The sequence below is a fragment of the Esox lucius genome, chromosome 6 (assembly GCF_011004845.1).
Source record: "Esox lucius isolate fEsoLuc1 chromosome 6, fEsoLuc1.pri, whole genome shotgun sequence".
In the NCBI taxonomy this organism is placed as follows: domain Eukaryota; kingdom Metazoa; phylum Chordata; class Actinopteri; order Esociformes; family Esocidae; genus Esox; species Esox lucius.
Genome location: NC_047574.1, coordinates 24,151,640 through 24,170,756, shown reverse-complemented (window position 1 = coordinate 24,170,756; position 19,117 = coordinate 24,151,640). Strand labels below are relative to the sequence as shown.

The 19,117-nt window shown below is 44.4% G+C and overlaps 1 protein-coding gene across 1 annotated transcript; it reads right to left on the bottom strand.

Annotated features, from left to right (window-relative positions):
* Positions 1-1,441: 1,441 nt before the first annotated feature.
* On the bottom strand, positions 1,442-19,117 carry socs5b (suppressor of cytokine signaling 5b). The gene is made up of 2 exons (XM_010904888.4): positions 18,648-19,117; positions 1,442-9,089 (listed from the first exon to the last, which is right to left on the bottom strand). Exon 2 carries the CDS (start codon positions 9,070-9,072, stop codon positions 7,369-7,371), a length of 1,704 nt encoding a protein of 567 aa, XP_010903190.1. The 5' UTR covers positions 9,073-9,089; positions 18,648-19,117; the 3' UTR covers positions 1,442-7,368.

The window sequence follows — 19,117 nt, the reverse complement described above, 5'->3', positions numbered from 1 at the left end:
ATCGCAGGTTTGGCCTGAGTGCACGGGTGACATCTTTACGACTAGCAATGGGTGTTCTTTATGACTTTGTCTTGGTGCCATGGAACTGACTGACCTAAAATCAGCACATAGAAAAAGAGTAAAATAATATTTTACAACACATTTTGAATTTGTTCAAATACTTTCAGTTTCCTGTAATGGTAGAGGACAACATGTACAGAAAGTGTTCCACCATTAAGGGGCAGAAATACCACCAAATTAAATCAGTCTAAAACTTAACCATCAAATCATTGTATTACTTTAAAACCAAAGTGCTAAAACTGACAAAATAATTTATGTTACTGTAGAAACTTGCGGCTTTCACCATGTCTGCTGTGGAGGCTAATACTCAGAGTTTCAGGATGAGCCGAGGCAAAGCCAAGCAGGTAGACATTTTGTTGGTTTGGGCCCAGAACACAGAACTAGAACCTTCTTTATCTCAACTTCATTCCAGTAGTCTTGGCCCAGCTAAGGATCTTAGCTTATTGAAAATTCCCAGAGTGCTTTGAGATTTTTTTGGCTGAAGGCTAAAGCTTAAAGGCCTGAGGTAAGGTTTACAACTACAAGTGAACTTGATATTGGCATTGGTTGTGTTGCAAAAGCAGAGCTTGAGTCTCAGAAGCACATTAGATAGGGATCTGCCGACAGGTGCTGCCCAGAACAATTGATCTAAAATTCACCTGACTTGCCAAACACCACTCATTATATGATCAACATTAGCAAATCTGTGCAGCATCTTGCACAAGTGAATCCCCTCAAACATGCGGTTGGAGAGGGATTGTGAAAGCTTTGAGCATGTTCAGGTATTACTCATTAAGCTCTGCGGTTTTTCCAACAGGTTCTCGTTTTAAGTCACACCTCGCAAGCCTACAAAGCGCTTCCGTGCCTGCTTGCTTACCCTGCCACTCTCCCTGGATGGGCTTCAATCATTTATAAGGCTCGGGTAGCTAACTTGAAACCGATAACCCACATGCTATTTATACTTTATTTCAAGGAACAAATACTAAAATGTCAGGCCGTGCCTTCGTCTCCAGCCAGCTACTGGTACACCCTAGTGGGGAGGGGCATTCAGGATGGCCCTCAGTGGGCCAGACAAGAGCAGAGCAGCAGCCAGGCCCAACCCTGAGGAAGGGGTGGGATCAGGGAGGGAATGTGGAGGGGTGATACATATGGGCCGGCTCCAAATACTCGCTTCGGATCCAGTACTGACCCAGTGTCCCCAGTTAGCTAGATTAACTCAATTACAACAGTCAAGACTACAAAACCAAATCCTGCGTATTACTTAAACTGTTTTGAAACATTCATCTTGAAATTTGAGTGATTTCTCTCTTTTAGGGAGCGAGAACACCTACTGGTAACAAAATTGGTCACCGTGAGAGATAGAAGAACAACAGGAGTAAAATCAAAAACGGCTGAGGGAGTATTACACTTAACAGTTTTATTTGGAATATTAAGACAATGAAGCATAAGCCAAGCACCAAGAGTGACAGCTACAAGTGTCGCATCATACGGCTCTTTTAAAATGAACAGGTTATACTGGAAAGAAACAACTGTCTGAATGGTGAAGCAGACACACAGAACAAAGACTGAAATGTGAACATGATAACATCATCTACACTCTCCAAATCCTTCCTGACAGCAATAAAAAAAGAAAAGACAGAAAAACAGAAAAGGAGAAAAGAAAACGGTGAAAAATATAACGGCAATATTCGTCTGACCATAGTTTGGAAAGGCCTGGTAACGGCCACGGCCCTAGATTTTAGACTGCTCTTCTGATTGGTCACAACGAATAAGGCAGTCTGGGAACAACATGGTGCTGTAGAATGACAACCATTAGTCCCAATCATTGTCAAGTCCTGTTGCCACGGCACCCACATCCACACAGCAACCAATGTGCACATACAGCATTAAAGTGACAGGATTGTAACCATTGTTACAGTACACTCCATTGCATATTAGGGAGAAGAATTCAAAATTATAATTCCTTAAGTCATTCATGTTTATTTTTTTACTGTTTGCATATAGCATTTAACCCATCTTTCCAAAAAAATAAAATAAAATTGGGGAAAGATGAGAATAAAAGTAATCAATCCTCTAAGAGCTGAAACCTTTGAGCCGTACCAGGGACATCCAGTACTAGATTCAGGCAGGGGTCATGATGTGGTCGAACATGGACGGCTGGTGATATGACCTGCCTGTCTCAGATTAACAACAAGACCCAATGGTTTCTCTCCACTAATGAGGCTTTCATAGTGCAGCTAATAGTGTCTCTACCACTGATATAGTTTTTCAAAATAGTAAGTTCACGGCATCTTCAATCTTTTTTGTACAGAAGTTTTTTTGTTAATTATTATTTATTAATTTCTTACATACATAATATACATGTAAACACCGTTGCTTGTTTTGCCTTTCTGATGGCAGATAGGTGGTGCTGGCAAAATGTGGTCCTTCTTTACACATCCCTAGTCTTGAGCAAGTGTCCGTTTCAACACGGGACTGTGTGTGGATGAGTGCACGATGTGTTCCAGACATTCTATGCACCACAGATTCAAAAGAATCTCTTCAATTCATCCTAACTCAGGCAACAGGGTCCTTTCTACAGGTCAGATGCCAAATGGGCTAGTAGAGTAACGGTCACATATTTCCCATGGGGAAAACTGGGGTGGAGAAAAGGTCCTGGAACATGATGGCAGGCCTGCCTGAGAATAGCGGGACACGAGGCATTGTTCATAGGGCGGCACCCCTCACAGTGGACTCCTCATCCCTTTCTCCGGAACCTTCTACGAGGCTCCACACACACCCCAAGTCCAGCAACACCGCTAACGGTTTGAATGCAAATGAAATACCCCAGGACGACTTTCATCCCGACACAAATTCATATTCACTCATTACCATCCTCAACAAATAACACACCTTTGTTTATATCTTTATGGAGACCTAACCATGACCCAAAAATCCATGTTCCTTATTTATTAGGCCTGAACCTTATCCTAAACGGTCTAATGCCTAAACCTGAAAGAATCCCCAATTCTAAGTGTCCCCAGTTATGTCTGCCCCTAAACCTAACCCCTGAGCTGGATTTCATTTTCCCTATTGGGGACTGGCCAAAAACCTTATGGGAACCCATTTGTCGATCTTTCTGGGGACATCTGGTCCCCACAAGTGCACTGGATTACACACACACACACCTGAAGTGCCGTTACTTCCAAATCCCTAGACCTCCTCCCGGCGCCCACAGCAGGAAACGGGCGTTCAATGGTACACTGTGTGACAGAGGCGCTGCTCTTTTAATGCTAACTTTAGCCTAGCTCCCAAACAGGGCTGGGCTGCAGCAGCATGTGGAGGGGAAGTGGACTGCAGCACAAACAACAGGCCCTAAGTCTCCTCCACGTATCCCTGAAGCATCAGCAGAGGGATGTCGAGGATGTGGTCAGAGGAAGAGAGGCAGGGGAGAAACTCTCCCTCACTAAGAGTCACACTGCACCCATTAGAAACACACAGTGGGCCTTTTAGTGCCTGGTAAATTTAGAACCCCGGCAAAGTAAATTTAGCCAGTGATTAGCGCCCGCGGGTGGGGTGGGGCAGGGCCAGTAGGCCATGGCATGACCGACAGGTGGCTATGAGCTAGGTGTGTGTGTGTGTGTGTGTGTGTGTGTGTGTGGTAGTGTGACTTCTACACCGATATCCTGTACAACATGTCAGTGTTTGAGACACGGACGCCGATATAGAACATAAGTGCACATGCAAGTGACTCATCTTCTTCCATGTATGTGGACCACAGCCATCCTGTAAGGGTCAGAGGTCACGCAGATGGGCCAGGTTCACATGAAGTCTTTGAACTTTCTGAAAACAAAGTGCAGGGAAGCAGTGTTGCTGACTCACCGTAGTACGTTCCAGGAGCCGAGAGCGGGGGCGGATAGGGAGATGTCGTATAAAAGAAATAATGACTTAGTTGATTAAACCATTACACCATCCATCCGTGACAATGAAACACATCCCTGCCCTTCCGCAGTCAAACCAGAACACGACCACACACCACATTAACCTTCAGTAGTGATGGCGACGGCAGCACAATAGGCTTGGCAATGGCCAGAGGGAAGTTAGCCATCAAAAGCTGTTCCAAGATAGAGGTGAGGCGATGGGGGCTGATCTGTATTTACCTAGTAACATCATCCGGGGGGACTGTCCCGAGCTTCGTTTAGCTTCTGTTGAAATGTTTGTTCAGTTTTGAAACACAAATTCAGTATCGTCATCTTAAAAAGAGCCTTAGAGACATAGGCCTAGTGACAAGCAATACTACTAAAACAATACAGGTTGTGTGCAATACTGCTGAATAACACAGATTTGGTCACAGACACTCAGATGCTTACGACAAAGCTAAACATACACATTTTCATTCATGATTCTCTCTCAGATACCCCTCGGAAAGCAAGCACACACATGCGCACACACACCTGGGTGTGATATTACACTCATCATGTGTTAGAGCTATATTAGTAGATACTAGTATTTCCATATACAGGTTAGCTGTAGGCTCATATTTAGTATCTTTTTCAAAGGTTTCCATAGATTTTATAGACTCAAGCCTTTATAGTGTATAGTGCATCTCAACAGCTCAAAAACATGTTCCGTGTCAAAGCCCTCCAGGACCTGACGCCGGCTTACCCCAGCCGTCTATACAACCCAACAGGTTTCAGAAACAAAGAACATTGTTCTTGACAGTGAAGGGGCGTATTCACTGATAGCTAGCTAATAAACAATATGATTCAATGAAAATTGAAATTAAATTGAAAAATATATATTTGAATCTATCAAACATTAGAGGACAAGTTCGGAGATCAAGCATCATCCCCCTGTTTTTCCATCCTTCTTCAACTCATTTAAAGAGCCGCGTGAACGGGAAGTACTGCTGGAGTATTCCATGCACCAGACTCAAGAGGTTCAACGCAGGTTTTACCCTAAAAAGTACTGGATTCAAACTGGAGGCTCTAGGAAAGGCACATAGGTTAGACTTTGTGGTTGTAGTTTTCCTGGTGCAAGCACTCACAATACGCCAGGTTACTATGGGGAAATGGCTAGTAGTGACAATGCGAGTACATAATGTCAAATGGAGCTCCTTTAGGTACTGATAATATGAAGCAGGCCCATGACAGTAATGTTATGAATGATAGTGACCCTGAGAAGCATGGATGCCACACAGAGAAGGAGAGGTGACACCACGAAGGCAGCACGCATGTTGAGGGAAAAACAAGACCCGTGGACATTTAACCAGGGGGAGGGAGGGGGTACGTGTATTCGCCTGCACTACAGTTAAAGTGCCTGTTCTGATGCCCATCTGACCTGGTGCACAGGGCCAACATCACAATTCAGCCATGATTTCAAAGTCACAGACTGAGGGGAACTCCTAAGAACGCTCGACTTAGACCGGGACGTCTGGACGCACAGTGTGAGCAGGTCAATGAGTTACCAATGACAGATTTTTGCGTTTCAACTGGATAGGCCAACACTTTTCTGACGTGTCACATTTTGATCATCACCAGTGTAGTTCGAGGGGGGTCTAAGAGGCGGCCGGTCAAGGATTACTTAGGGCTATACACTGACAAGAATCTTTTTGTTTGTTGTTGTTGTTGTTTTTTTTACATGGAGCACATTGGCATGCAAGCGTAGGTGCATAGAAATAAATCTATGTGCACAAATCCTTAATTAGTCCAAAAAGATTTAGGTGCATTTCAGTAAAACGCAGGGCAGAGCATTGATACTGCCAATAGCCAATGAGCACTCAGCAGTCAGAATGTGAGACCAAAACAATTATCAAATAATATTTTTTTGTTTTACAACAACGCAGGTCAGAATCATCTAGGTAACCATGGTGTAATGTGAGCACCCACGTCCTTGGGTTATGGATGGGCAGAATGAAACATTTGGGAAATTGTCAGCTGAACATGTAGATCAGTTAACAAAAAGATCTCACCATGTTGAATTGAGAAATTGTGAACATCAGCAATGACTTCACTCGGATAAGAACGGTGAATGGAAAAGTGCTAACTGATGGCGTTCTTTTTGACACAAAATACCATACAATTATTGCCTAATGATCTTCCTTGATGTTTTTCTGAACTTCCCAAACCGTATTTCATTCAGATTACAATACAATTACAAACAGCAAAATAAAATGGGAAAGTCTGCCATAGAGCCAATTTAAAACATTTGGTTGTTGATTACACTACCTTTTTTTTTTTTTTACAAGGGGGAGGTAAAAACATTTTCATATAAAAATGAGTTCACAGGCAAAATCATTTTTGGGAACTCCTGACATAGACCATGGCAAATACTGAAAATGTTCCGCCCTATGGCAAGATGTGTAGCGATGAGAGGGAATTAGCTTTAAAAGTGAAATTTTTGTCTCTGTATGCCTCATGGCAAAATGTGTACAATTGCAGGTAATTAGCTTTAAAACTGCAAAAAATAAATCTCAGCCACGTGGCAAAAACTATAGAATTGCAGGAAATGTGCTTTAAATTAGCTCTCGTTAATGCAGCCAACAGAAAGGCCTGTAAAAACGTTCGGTTGGCGACAGCACCATTGGCCACGACCACCACCTGAACCTCATATTTATCCAGGAAAAACCCTCCTTGTGGATGTCGTAGCAGCACCTTTGGAAATGGCCCCGTTCCGCAACCGCCCTTGGACAAAGACCTACTGGATAGCACCCATAAACAGCACCTTTTTTTTTCCTCCAGACGCAGGCCTACTCAACGATGCATGACGACAGCTGGGTGTGTTTGCACGACAATGTCCACCAAACAAGCCCTACCCACCCGCGGTACTCAACCGCACACCTCCAGCCTCACAGGGTCCGCCAGGCAGTCTTCTAGTCGAGCGAAGGGGGACAGGGGTAAAAAGCACGAATGAACTGTACAACGTAGCTAGCTAACCATGTGGACCGAAATCGAGACGTGGGGAGCGGCATGCGGGCAGCTCATGCTGTGGGATCAGGCAGACACTTGACAGAACCAAAAGGGGACTGAGGGGGCGAGGCGAAGCCTGGAGCCTTGTATCCTCCAGTTCAGATCCTTTTTAACACTAAGAACATGTGCTTGCCAGACAGCGTTATACTGAATATAATCATACGTATTCCATGTGATGTAAGTAATAACTAAAAACGATAAAGAGATTAGAATGAATCGTGGATCGCTCACTTCACCCTGACCCCAGCCCTCTCGTCAACCCCTCCCCGCCTGACTGAGCAGTACCATTTTCAGTATGGCCTCTCCTGATTGGCTGGGAGTTTCCGTATTTTTTTCTCCTGACTCCGCCCCTGGCGCACACAGGCCACCGGAGCCACGCCCTCTATTTGACCTTGAGTGGCGGCTCCCTCTCCAGCCAGCGCACACGCACTTTCTGTTTGTAGTGATACTCCTTAAGGAAGTCCTGCAGGGCTGGGGGCAGTGGGAGGGCGCCGATGCCGTCGTACGTCGTTTGGCGGCAGATGGCAGCACGGGCCAGGTGCTGCAGGCCGAATGGGAAGGTCCGGTGGAGCGGCGCCGTGAGGAGCGGCTCAAAGAACATGCAAGCGCTGGGGTCCTTGTAGTGTTCTAGCAGGCCGGTGACCGTGGATGAGTGGAACACGCACGGGTCGTGGGCGTCGAAGCTGAAGTTGTGGTTCCACTGCTCGATGCGGGCATGCAGCGAGCGGTTGTAGCGCCGGAAGCTGACCGAGAACAGGTAGTCCTCCTGGGCCGAGTCGCGGAGCAGGAACGTGCCCTCCGGCCGGCCATCCAGCAGTGATTCTGCCTCGTAGCGGTCCATCACGCCCCAGTAACAGGGCAGCGCCGTGATGTGCAGCAGATCCGGCACCAGGCAGTGGATGTAGTCGATCTGGGTGTGCACCTTCCAGGGCCCGGGCTGGCTCCGGCTCAGGTGGCCGTCTCCGGATGTGTGGCGCTGCTTGGGCCTCCGGGCCTGCAGGCAGAGGGTGGTGGAGTCCTCCTCCGAGTCACAGTCGGCCACCTGGGCCGTCGCCCCGCTGAGCAGCTGCATGGACGACACCGACGAACCGGCCGCAGTTCCTGAGCAGCCAGCCACCGTGCCCCGGGCCTCCCCGGAACCCTCTGTAGCGCCCGGGGCCATCTTTGGTCCCAGTTTGTACAGAGAGCAGCCCTGGGCCAAGGCCTCCAGGGTGTGGATCTGGGCGTTGGGTGGAGGGTCCACCCCCTCCTCGATGCTGAGCCGCCGGCGTTCACGCAGGCGCTCCTCCTCGTCCTCGGGGGACGGGTGGGCCGGGTCGAAGGCGTCCAGCAGGGCCGTGGAGGAATGCGGGCTGACCGGCGCAGTGTGCTGCTTGATCAGGTGCCACTTGTTGGCCAGGTCCGAGCCCTGGGGGAACGGACATGTCTCCAGCATCAGCTCCGTCAGGTGGATCTTTCGCTTGGAGATGGTCGGGGTCTTGGTGGAGATGGAGCGCTGGCGCCGCGGTAGTGGGAGACACAGGCCCACCGTGTCGCTGAGTCGCTGCTGCAGGGAGCGGGCGCTAACGCTACGCCCACCGCTTCCAGAGTCCCCCGTCTCCTGGACGGAGCTGACTCCATAACGGCGCTCCCTCCGGCCGGCTGGGAGGCGCGTACGCCCTGACCGCCTGTCTGTGTCCATGGAGCTCTGGGTCTTGGTAGAACACGAGTGTTTCTTCTTTCCCCCCCAAGGCGCGTGCCGCGTGTACGAGTCTCTCCGGCCCATAGGAACCCCCCCGGGACCCCCCCTGGTGTCCTCACTGTCCTTGCTGTCAATGGTGATCTCCACGATCTGGGGGATGTTGGACACGCAGTTGTGACGTCGCCCCCCGGTAACCATGGGGAGCGGTAAGAGGCTACGAGACGCGCCAGAGGCCCGAGAAGCCTGGGGCTCGCGGGAGGTGCCTCCCCGTCCCGGGTCCACTGCACAGTGCATACGGTCCACCTCCACCGGGCCGTTCTCTGTACTGGGTCCTGCACTGTCGCTGTGGAACAGGGTCTGGCATCGGCTCCTCAGGTTGCTCCACATCTTGGCCACTTTCTCCATGGACAGGAGACCAAGACCTGCCAGACAGAGACACATCAGATTAGCCCAATTAGTGGTCAGGAAGCTCATCTATGACCTTGCTGTCCTTATTAACACAATAGCAGAATACAATATATTTTTAAAAACATTAAGTAGCTGGATCATTCCATGCTATTCATTACAGAACGTTTCCCAATCTATGGTTCTCCTATTTTGAGAATGGGATTGCAAAATAAACTGAAAAACAACGCTTTGTAAACAGAACTGAGGTTACACCAGTAATGTCCAGTAGCAGTGGAATGCAGTTGTAATAACAAAGAGCAGTTCATTTATACTTCCTACAAATGTGGCTTATGACCAAAATGCTGATAAAAAGACAGTTTACAATCATAGGCCACATCTTCTGTACCCTTCAAAACCCCAAAGAATGGAGTGGACAGGACCAGCCGGCACATCAGACCAGGGGAGAAGACACTACCAGTATTATTTTCTGCCTGATGATCTATCTAGAACAATTTCAAACCTTACTTCCCTCAGACTGAAATAAAACTATTTAACAGGCTAGCAGAGCTCCAATTAAGAGTCAAAATACATCACTTGGGAGTCAAATGCATCACTTTTTAAACAGAAAGTGAAAACTGATATAAAAACGGGGTTACATGCCAAAGAAGTTTGGGAACCACGGTCCTAGACACAAAAGGGGAAATTTGGTGGTTCTTGCATGTGTGTGTTTAAGAGAAGAGGTTGGAGCTGTAAGTGAGGAGTTGCCAGGCAGACGTGCAGGGACACAAGGCCATAGCTATAAATGAACCCAGAGATCTGCTGGTATGTACTGTATTACAGAACCAGTCTGGACCTGACCAAGACTTTCACTCATCACAGCAGGGTAGACTAGCAGACAGCCCATACACACACATGCACTAACTAATCGTAACTGGGCTATACTCAGGGCAGGGACCCCAAACTGCCAACAAAAAGGTTAGCCTCTCTGAGACATCACGCCTGATGGAATCTCTTAACCAATGACAACTACGGCGGGCAGTCCTGTTCCCTCCACACGACAGGTATCTTAACAGCGGTTCCTTTCAACTGAACCCAGGGGGTCTTCTGTCAGCCTGCCGTGGTGTACCCCTTCTCCTCCCCTCCCACCACGCTGACAGGCAGAGATAACCGAGCTGCCCCAGTTAGAAGACGAGCAGAGCATGCGCTACCCTGCTGTCACTAAGCAGCCTTCACCAAGCCATGTGAAACACACACACAGAAGAAGCTTGGGTTCGATAGATAGGGGGATTTTGCAGTCGGCTGCAGAGTTAAGATGCCCCGGGCATCAGGCCTAGACTCAAGCACATGACTGATTACGTTGATTCACCAAGGCCTGTCCTCCTTTGGCCTTAAGCAGGTTGTGACTATGTGTAACGCAACTCGTGACTTCCAAACAGAAAAAGAGGATTTCATTTTATTAAACATCAAGCATCTCTTATTTTAAAAAAAGTTTATCTTGGCAAGTCAATGGAAATACATTACATTGCACAATAACCTAGACCAAGCACAACTCGAACAAAAAGGGAATGTTCATACATTCAAGTCTGGCTGCGCTCCTAAGTCGTGATGCACAAGCGATATGCGCTGAAGTAACGGCATCCAAAACAGCACAACGTCGCTATACCCTCTCATACTCTTACATTTATATTGCATTCAACAAATCAAAAACATTTAAGGGCAGACAGAAATGTCCCCTGCTACAGAACTACATACACATAAGCAGGTCGTAGACTGCACTGTGGGCTCTGTCCCACCTCACAGAGTCAAGTGTGTTTCCCTATACGCTCACAGGCCAAACACATGAGGCAAGCAAAACAGTGAGAGGGAGGAGGGTGAGTTCCTAACAGGACGTTCCTCCTCAAACTGTGGCTGTAAACAGTTAAGACTGGAGCGGGCCGGGCCTGACATCACCCACTAGAATCCATCCAGTGTTCCAGTCAGTCAGTCTCCCGTCACACCAGGTCATGGATGAGTGCGAGAGGGTGTATTCTGTGTCGAGTTGGAGGCGTTTCCTCTGTTCTCAAGGGGTGGTACCGCTTCCCCTCTGTCCAAAAGAACGTTCTGAAGTTACAGAGTCCCAGCATTCCATCCTTTTAGACCCATACAACCTCAAAAAGCCCAACTTAGCAGCCAAGGGTTTTAGTTATGATCATATGCATTACAGGAACCTATCCATCATCACTTCACAGGGCTAACTGGAAACCCCGCAGTAGCCTAAATAAACAGTGTAGGAGTCCAGCGTTGACACACTTAAAATGAGAATTTAGGCCAATCTAATTCAAACAGCAAGTCCATTCACATAAGCTACAGGACAGGTTCTGATGTACACTGAAATTCCCTAACAGTAATATCAGACAGGGATGGCCTCTATTGCTGTCACTATAACAGCACAACAACCCAAAACAGCAACTTTAACCTCACTCAACGCAAGACAAACTATTTACATGTATATGTAGAACGTCAGGAGGCTAGTTCAGACCGTCACTGGGAACTTTTGTTTATTTTTAGATTAGACCTTTTAAACACAAGCAATGTGGTGGAAAGAACATAACATCAGCCCACTGGCCAACAGCTTAAAATCCAGAAAATGCCATTAACAGGAGAAAAACAGTATTCGGTACCCTGCTCTTGTCTTTTGCTCCAGATGGACAACAACGTAAAAGAATATCAGAACCATCTAAGCGAGGCCATGTTTTTCCATGTGGGTTGGCAGATTTTATCCTTGCGCACGCTAATCACATCCACAAAAACAAACAAAGAAAAGTGACCATTTACAAGACAAGAGGCATTTGAGGATTCCAAAAACATCTTTCAATTGTGCCCAAGAATAGCTAACTCATGTGGTGTTTTACAAATAAATAAATGTTGTGATTGTGCAACTTTAACAGTGGTTATGCTGGTCTGGTGACAAATCGGAAATTTGCGGAGGGCCTGCACGCAATGCCGGCAACGTTTTCTAAGCTGCATTTTCCAAAACATCCGTAGATGAGGGGCCCGTCCATTCATGCAACATGGCAGAGCAATTCCAGAATAAAACAGATGCTGAGATTTGTCCATTTTACTCAGTGTCAAATAAATACATATGATTGCAAAGTTAAACAACCAATGAATCTATATGCACGGAATACTTGATAAATTTTCCAAAGGAACATTTGACTAAGAAAGCATTGATATAAAACTGTACATGCAGAGTGGGGAAACAGAATGACTGCCTGTGCTTTGGTTGCATTCAGTCTCTTCCCCAAACACAACTGCATCCTAAATGTGTTTTGCACACATTTTCCGTGGAAATTGCTGAATCGCCCTGCATAGGCGAGTCGCGTGTTTGTTTACCTTAGCAAACCTTAGTTTTTGTTTGGCATATATTTAAAGTGAAAAAGTGTCTTTAGTGTGGAACTGCCCACCACCATACCACTGCCAGTCATGAGATGTATAAGGGTGTTTCAAAACCATATGTGCTAAGTAACAACTAGGAAATGGGATGTAGCCAAAGATATGCACTTTCACCATACAATAAGGTTGTAGAAGAGAAGAGAAACAGGGCTCTCGCCTAGACAACTTACTGTGCCTAGGGAACCTATAAGCTGTGGTTAGGCTTATACTGAAGGAGTGGACGAGAATCAACGCAGAGCACGGCAAGTGTATGCTACGGGGTCAGTTTGCTACTCTACACCCTTAATAGCATGATTCAATTCTGAGCCCACTGAACTAAACACCCAAAACAATGGTGCAGAGGTGTGGCTGGAGTAAGTCAAAGACCAACAATAGATTCCCAGTGCAACATCTCAGAGCATTAAACGCAAAGCAAGATACAATGTAGGCATAGCCTAAGTGAAAGAGAGTGGGGGGAAAAGGGAAGAGAAAACCAACCAACACCACAAAAAATGATTTAACAACTAAAATTGCAGGCACCTGCGACTCCAACTATGCCAAAGGACATTGATGATTCCAATCGCACATAATACATGCCAACTGCCCTAACGGTCGTGACGCTTTAGATCACTAAGCAGGCAATTGCCGGCAAATCGGTATCCAGGAAAAGAACCAGAACTACCCACTGAATACCCTAACAATATATTCTAGTAAAATCGCTGACTCATGTTCAACAGCACATCAGTTAACTTAGGCTACTGAATAAATAAATGAGGCAAAAAACAACAACAGTCAAAAAGTGCCTCTAGTAAGTGGGGCCTACTAGACTCCTCAGAGCACTATGCCACTTTTGGCTTTTTACTACAATTCACTAAAGGTGTAATCAACTAGCCTCTACTGACAATGACTGCAACTCTGGCCTATAGAAAACCACGGCTGTGTTGAAAGAGAACTGGGTTACTTCAGCTACTCAACAGCCTAACACACCCATCCTCTGGGGACCCCAGTGATCTAAGAGAGGGTTGGAGAGCAGACCAGACCAGATTAAGCGAGGAAGTCTTCTCTCTGGCCAGACCAGAGTAAATGAGATATTTGTGGTGTCTCGCTTTTAAAAAGATGTGCGGCATGGCCAAGAGCCACGAGAGGATCTGTTCAGTTCAAGGCACAAAAGGTTTCCATCACTTCTATCTATCCAGACAAGAGGATTATAATACAAAGGCAAGTAAGGCCTACTTCTTTCCAGAGTTGTGATAAAGGCTTAAAATCAGACATCCATAGTGGGCGCTGGGCATCCTATGTGGGCAGTTGAACTGTTCATTCATGATGCCATAAGACCATGTTGGCCACCCATCCTGGGCCCACAACAGCTTACTGGGCTTTTGTTCAGACCCAGCTAAAACAGCTTAACCGACACTACCCTCACGCCAAACAGCACAACAACTCCACCTGCACTGATCCTTCGGTTATCTCCCAAAGGGTTATGGGATAGCGCAAAATGTGCACATGCCTAAGTTGTGATGACCAGTATGGCACAGTACCCTGTTCACCAGCACAATATAAATGCTCACTGGTCTTTAATAAGAGCATTACACGACCGGCCTGAAAAACAATTACCATTTTACATTGTTCTTAGCAATGATATAGGAATATATATGACTTGGTCAATAGTTCTATGGCAGGAATATTCAAATCTTACTCTACAAGTAAATGCTGGATTCCTGCTTTAGAAGTAAATGCTGGAGTCCTGGATTAGAGGGTTGAAATTAGTATTACAAAAATGGAGGGGAACGGGCTTCGAGGTCCAAACAACCATCAACAAAAGCAATCTTATACATTAGGGGTATTTTGACTGTTTTTTGGGGGCGAACCTTGTTGGTATCCATCAGGTACTCTTTTTCAAACCAGCAGTCCCAAGCCTGAGAAGTAAGGCGGGGTCTGCCTTTCCATACACGGCGAGTGTGCAAGATATAACTATCGGCATCGTAGTTAATCACTGTGTTATGAATTATAAGTAATAGTGTAATGACAATATTAAAAATATATATAGATATATTTACATATTACATTAAATAACGCATGCAGTAATATTTGAGTCCTCATTGGTTTATAACAGTATTTGTTCCCTACCCCCAAAACACAAATCATTAAATTACTTTCACTTAGGGGAATGCCGAGGGTTCATTAAGTTACTTTCTCACCATAATTCAGGGTTCAGTTAGTAAAATCTAAAAACTGCATAGAAACGCCTCATTGATATACAATCTACTAAGTTTAACACCCTACCATTTTATAACACTTAGAACAATTCCCTGCACTCCAGATTGCCAAATATGCCAGTTGATGGAAAGGGAATACTTAAATAGAACTTGACCATTTAGATATATTGTCATAATAATAAAGTAAATATTTTGTATAGATTTACTCAAAAGCATAAAGTATAGAAAGTTCATACTTTTGCCCAACAGGTAAAAACATAGTGTGTGTTTTTTTCCTCGCTCATAGAACTGGGCTACTCTCCTCGCTCAAAAGAATTGGGCTACTTCAGAAATTTTGCACGTGTATTGAGTGGTCGTTTTGCTAGAAATATCAGAAAAATCTGACAACCATGCCCCGCCTTCAGACGAACACTGAACGTTGCCAGAGCTACCAGTAAAAACTCAGAATTGAGATAAAAATCTGTCTAGAGAGCATTGTGGTGTAAGTTTGGGTGGATTACCCCTTTATGTAAATTTTATGAGAAATGTAATTAAATTACCGTAACCTCCTAAGACCTGAGCTTTGATAATGTATGCATTTGTAATTTCTCTTAGCTATGTGGGATTAGCAGGAACTGATAAGTATAATATCTAAGCATTGTCTTTGAAGTACTTTTCAGAAAAAATTATGTCCTCATATGACAATATTGGGTTTATTTTACTGAAACATTGTCTTCAAATGTGGACACAGTCTCAGGAGGTTAAAGGAGAACAACAGTGAATATCTACAATTTGTCTACATTTATAAATCTCTAAGTAATTGTCAGACTCTCTCTATGCACAGAAGTCTCTAATTTAGGGAGAACAGGCTCAAGCTAGCGTGAGTGCAGCATCATCTGGCTGCATTCCTCTCCCCCCACTAACACGATTTCATAGAACTTAGTGAAATAACGATTATCAGTACAAACAAAAACACAACAATGGGAAAGCACAATGATTTGTGGTACATGCCATAACATTTTATTTGATAAATGCCATGGACCATTTTTCTAACATCAATCAAATGTATTTGATAAAGCCCTTTTCACAATAGCAGTTGTCACAAAAGGCTTGAGCACAAGCCAATGAGCCATCTTTGGAGTAGCTGTTACATAAGTACTTTAAAACATAAAATGTATATTGCATGTATCACAATGGATTAGGTTTCCTCAATTTTGTGTTTCCTCCATAACAAAACATCTGTTTGTTTTTATACATAGATTTCACAAAGTTCTATCAAATCCCTTGGTGGGAGAGCAATATGCACTTGAGCTAGCTCGACCCTGCTCTCTCTGATTGAGATTTGCATGCAGACAGTCTAACGGTTACTTCAAGCAATGTTTGAACATTGACAGTGTTCATCATTATCCCCTTTTAAGATACTCATATTTTAAAAACAAATGTGTATTTAAATGAGTTATTTTCCCAAGCGTTGCTTCAAGAAGCATTTACATCCCTTCCCTTCCTCCACATTTTCTTGTGCTATAAACTGAATTTATAATTGATTACTTGTCTTCTTTTGCTATCAATCTACACACCATGCCCAGTAATTAAAAGTTTGTTGTTTTTTTTATCTAGAAATGTGTGACAATTTACCGAAATAGTAAATCTCACATACTTAGGCATTCAGGCCCTTTATTCAGTACTTTGCAGAAGCACTTTTGGCAACAATCACAGCTTTGAGTCTTCTTGGGTAAGCATCTACCAGCTGTGCACATTTGGATTTGGGCTATTTTTCCTTGTAGATCTTCTCAGTCAGATTCGATGGGGGGCATCAGTGAACTCCAACATTCCGGGCTCCTCACAGATGAGTTCTGTGCTTACCTTGAAGCCACTCCAGCATGGTCTTTGCTATGTTTCAGGTCACAGTCGTGCTGAAAAATGAACATTTACCCCAGTCTGAGGTCCTCCATGCCCTTAATCAGTTTTCGGTTTATGGCTCTGTTCATTCGTCGCTCATTCCGGACTAGTCTCACAGGCCCTGCCACTGAGAAGCATCCCCATAGCACGATGCTCCCACCACCAGGCTTCCCGTTGGGATAGGATTAACCAGGTGATGTGTGAAATCTTGTTTTTGCCAGACGTAGTGCTCGGCATTCAAGGCTAATAGATAATTTTTGGTGTCAATAGACAAGATAATCTTTTTCCTAAACCTCGGAGTAATTTAGGAATATCATGTCTTTTATTCAGCAGGGGCTTCCATATAGCCACACTAACATAAAGGTCTGATTGAGGGAGAACTGTCCTTCTCGCAGTTTCTCCCATTTCTGCAGAGAAACTTTAATGGACACCGGGTTCCCTCTTTCCCAGTTACTAAGTTTGGCCGGATACTTGCCAGCTAAAAGAGTCCTGGTGGCCCCAAATTCCATTTTACAATGATAGGAACTTTCAATCTTTTAACAATTTTTTCCATACCCTTCACAAGATTAATTCCTCAACACAAATCTAGGGTAAAAGAGTTTGTTGGACTTGGCATAGTTTTTGCGCTGACAAGCGCTGTTAAATTAGGGAACTTTAGACACATTAAACTTTCTAAATCACGTTCAATCAACTGAATTTGCCACAGGTGTACTCCAATAACAAACTGAATTTGAAGTGACATGGCAAAGGATCTGAAAAACTACGTGCTTGAGATTTCTATTTATTTTTAATAAACTGGCACATTTTTTTTTTTACTTTTTTGCAATTTCATTGAGTTACTGTGACTGTTGGCTAAAAAATCATCAATTCTAAATTCAGTCTATAAAACAACAAATTTTAACATAGGCCAAAGACAACGTAAATATTTTTGTAGTGTTCTGTGATCATTAGATTTTTAGGGATCTCATGGTCGTTTCAACATTGTGACATTTAAATCGTCAAACCTCATGCCACAAATAAATGCAGCCAGCTTTGAACAATTTGTGAATAAGCAAAGCTCAGACACAAGTTCAACACCTAAAGAAAGTCTTTGGCTCTTCGGCAGTGAAAATCCTTAAAACGAGTCAGACAGATATGTAGAACCTTTTCTGTAAAATACTGCAAGCCACGGCGCCAAAGACATTGCAAATGTATTTTAAATAATATGAACAGACTATTGCTCTCTCACACTTCAGGTAGCTGCATGACAATGAACACGTTGAACTACACTAATTGGCACTAATTATTATATTAGCATGACGTAAATACTTAATGACAGCACGCATTATGATACAGATCGTTTGCACAGAACGACACCCGTTACATCGTTCAGGTGGCCAGTAACGATTGCAGCTAGTTTACTAGAATTTGGACCATTGACTTGCACTGAAATCGGTGAATTCACGTCAGGCAAACTAGATTAACAATATAACTGAGAATATAGCTAAGAACAGACTATTAGCTTGATAAGTATTAATAATCTGTATATTAAGTAAATCTTAAATAAACATTTGAACATTGCAGACGAGAAAGGATGTAACTAAGCTAGCTAACGTATTAGCTAGTGTATCTAGTAGTACTGACAAATCAAGGCCTATTCTTGCTAGTTAGAGTACTGCTATAGCTACTATACTGTCCCGCTGGCAATGAATAGACAATTGTGTCAGTGTAATTACAATTACCTGTAAGGACCTGACTCACACAAAATGTTTAAAACATGATGTATGATAATATACCTCGGTAGATCGATTGTGTAACAGTACAGTACACAAAAACTTAAGCGACAGTTAGTTCAACCCCCTCATCCAAATTTCGCAAATAGCAGTGGCTAGCTAACTGGCATGATGCTAATGTAAGTTAGCCGACTAGCTGCAATGCTACAACATCGAGTCAGTCCGCTAACGTTAGCATGCTAGCTAATTAGTTAGCTAGCATGAAAAAAAATCTAATACGGAATTACGGACGTATACAATACTGGGATCTACCAACACAAACAAGCGAAATAACATGTTCTGCAATAAACCGTGGTTATTAATATTATTAACTTACCCGGTAGTCTTTAATAACCACTACTCAACAGCTCTCTTTGTCTGCAAAAAATGGCTATCAAGAGAAGTCAGGCACATATTTCCCTGGAGATCCACGGTGTCGAACGAAACACGAAAACGGAGGTATAGCAGGGTCGGTTTTCAAATTCATTCCGAATGGTCTTTATAATACATACGATGATGTATATGTTAATTAAACATGCTATTTAAAAGTAGCCATAAAGGTCAGAAAACCCTGTTCTTTCTCTTGGCCGACACTTCTCCTTTGCCGTGGTGGTCGTTCCTGTTCCTGACAGCAAATATGACCGTCGCTAAGCAAAGCCGAGAAAAGAAAGAGGCGTTCAGTGGATTGCAGGCGGGTCGTGAACGGCAACATGGAACTCCAATGAGGAAAGCAGGATGGGAACGAGTTCCGGTGGTGAGTACGGATAGGGGAAGTCTATTCCAGTGGCACTGTGATCGCCAATGACA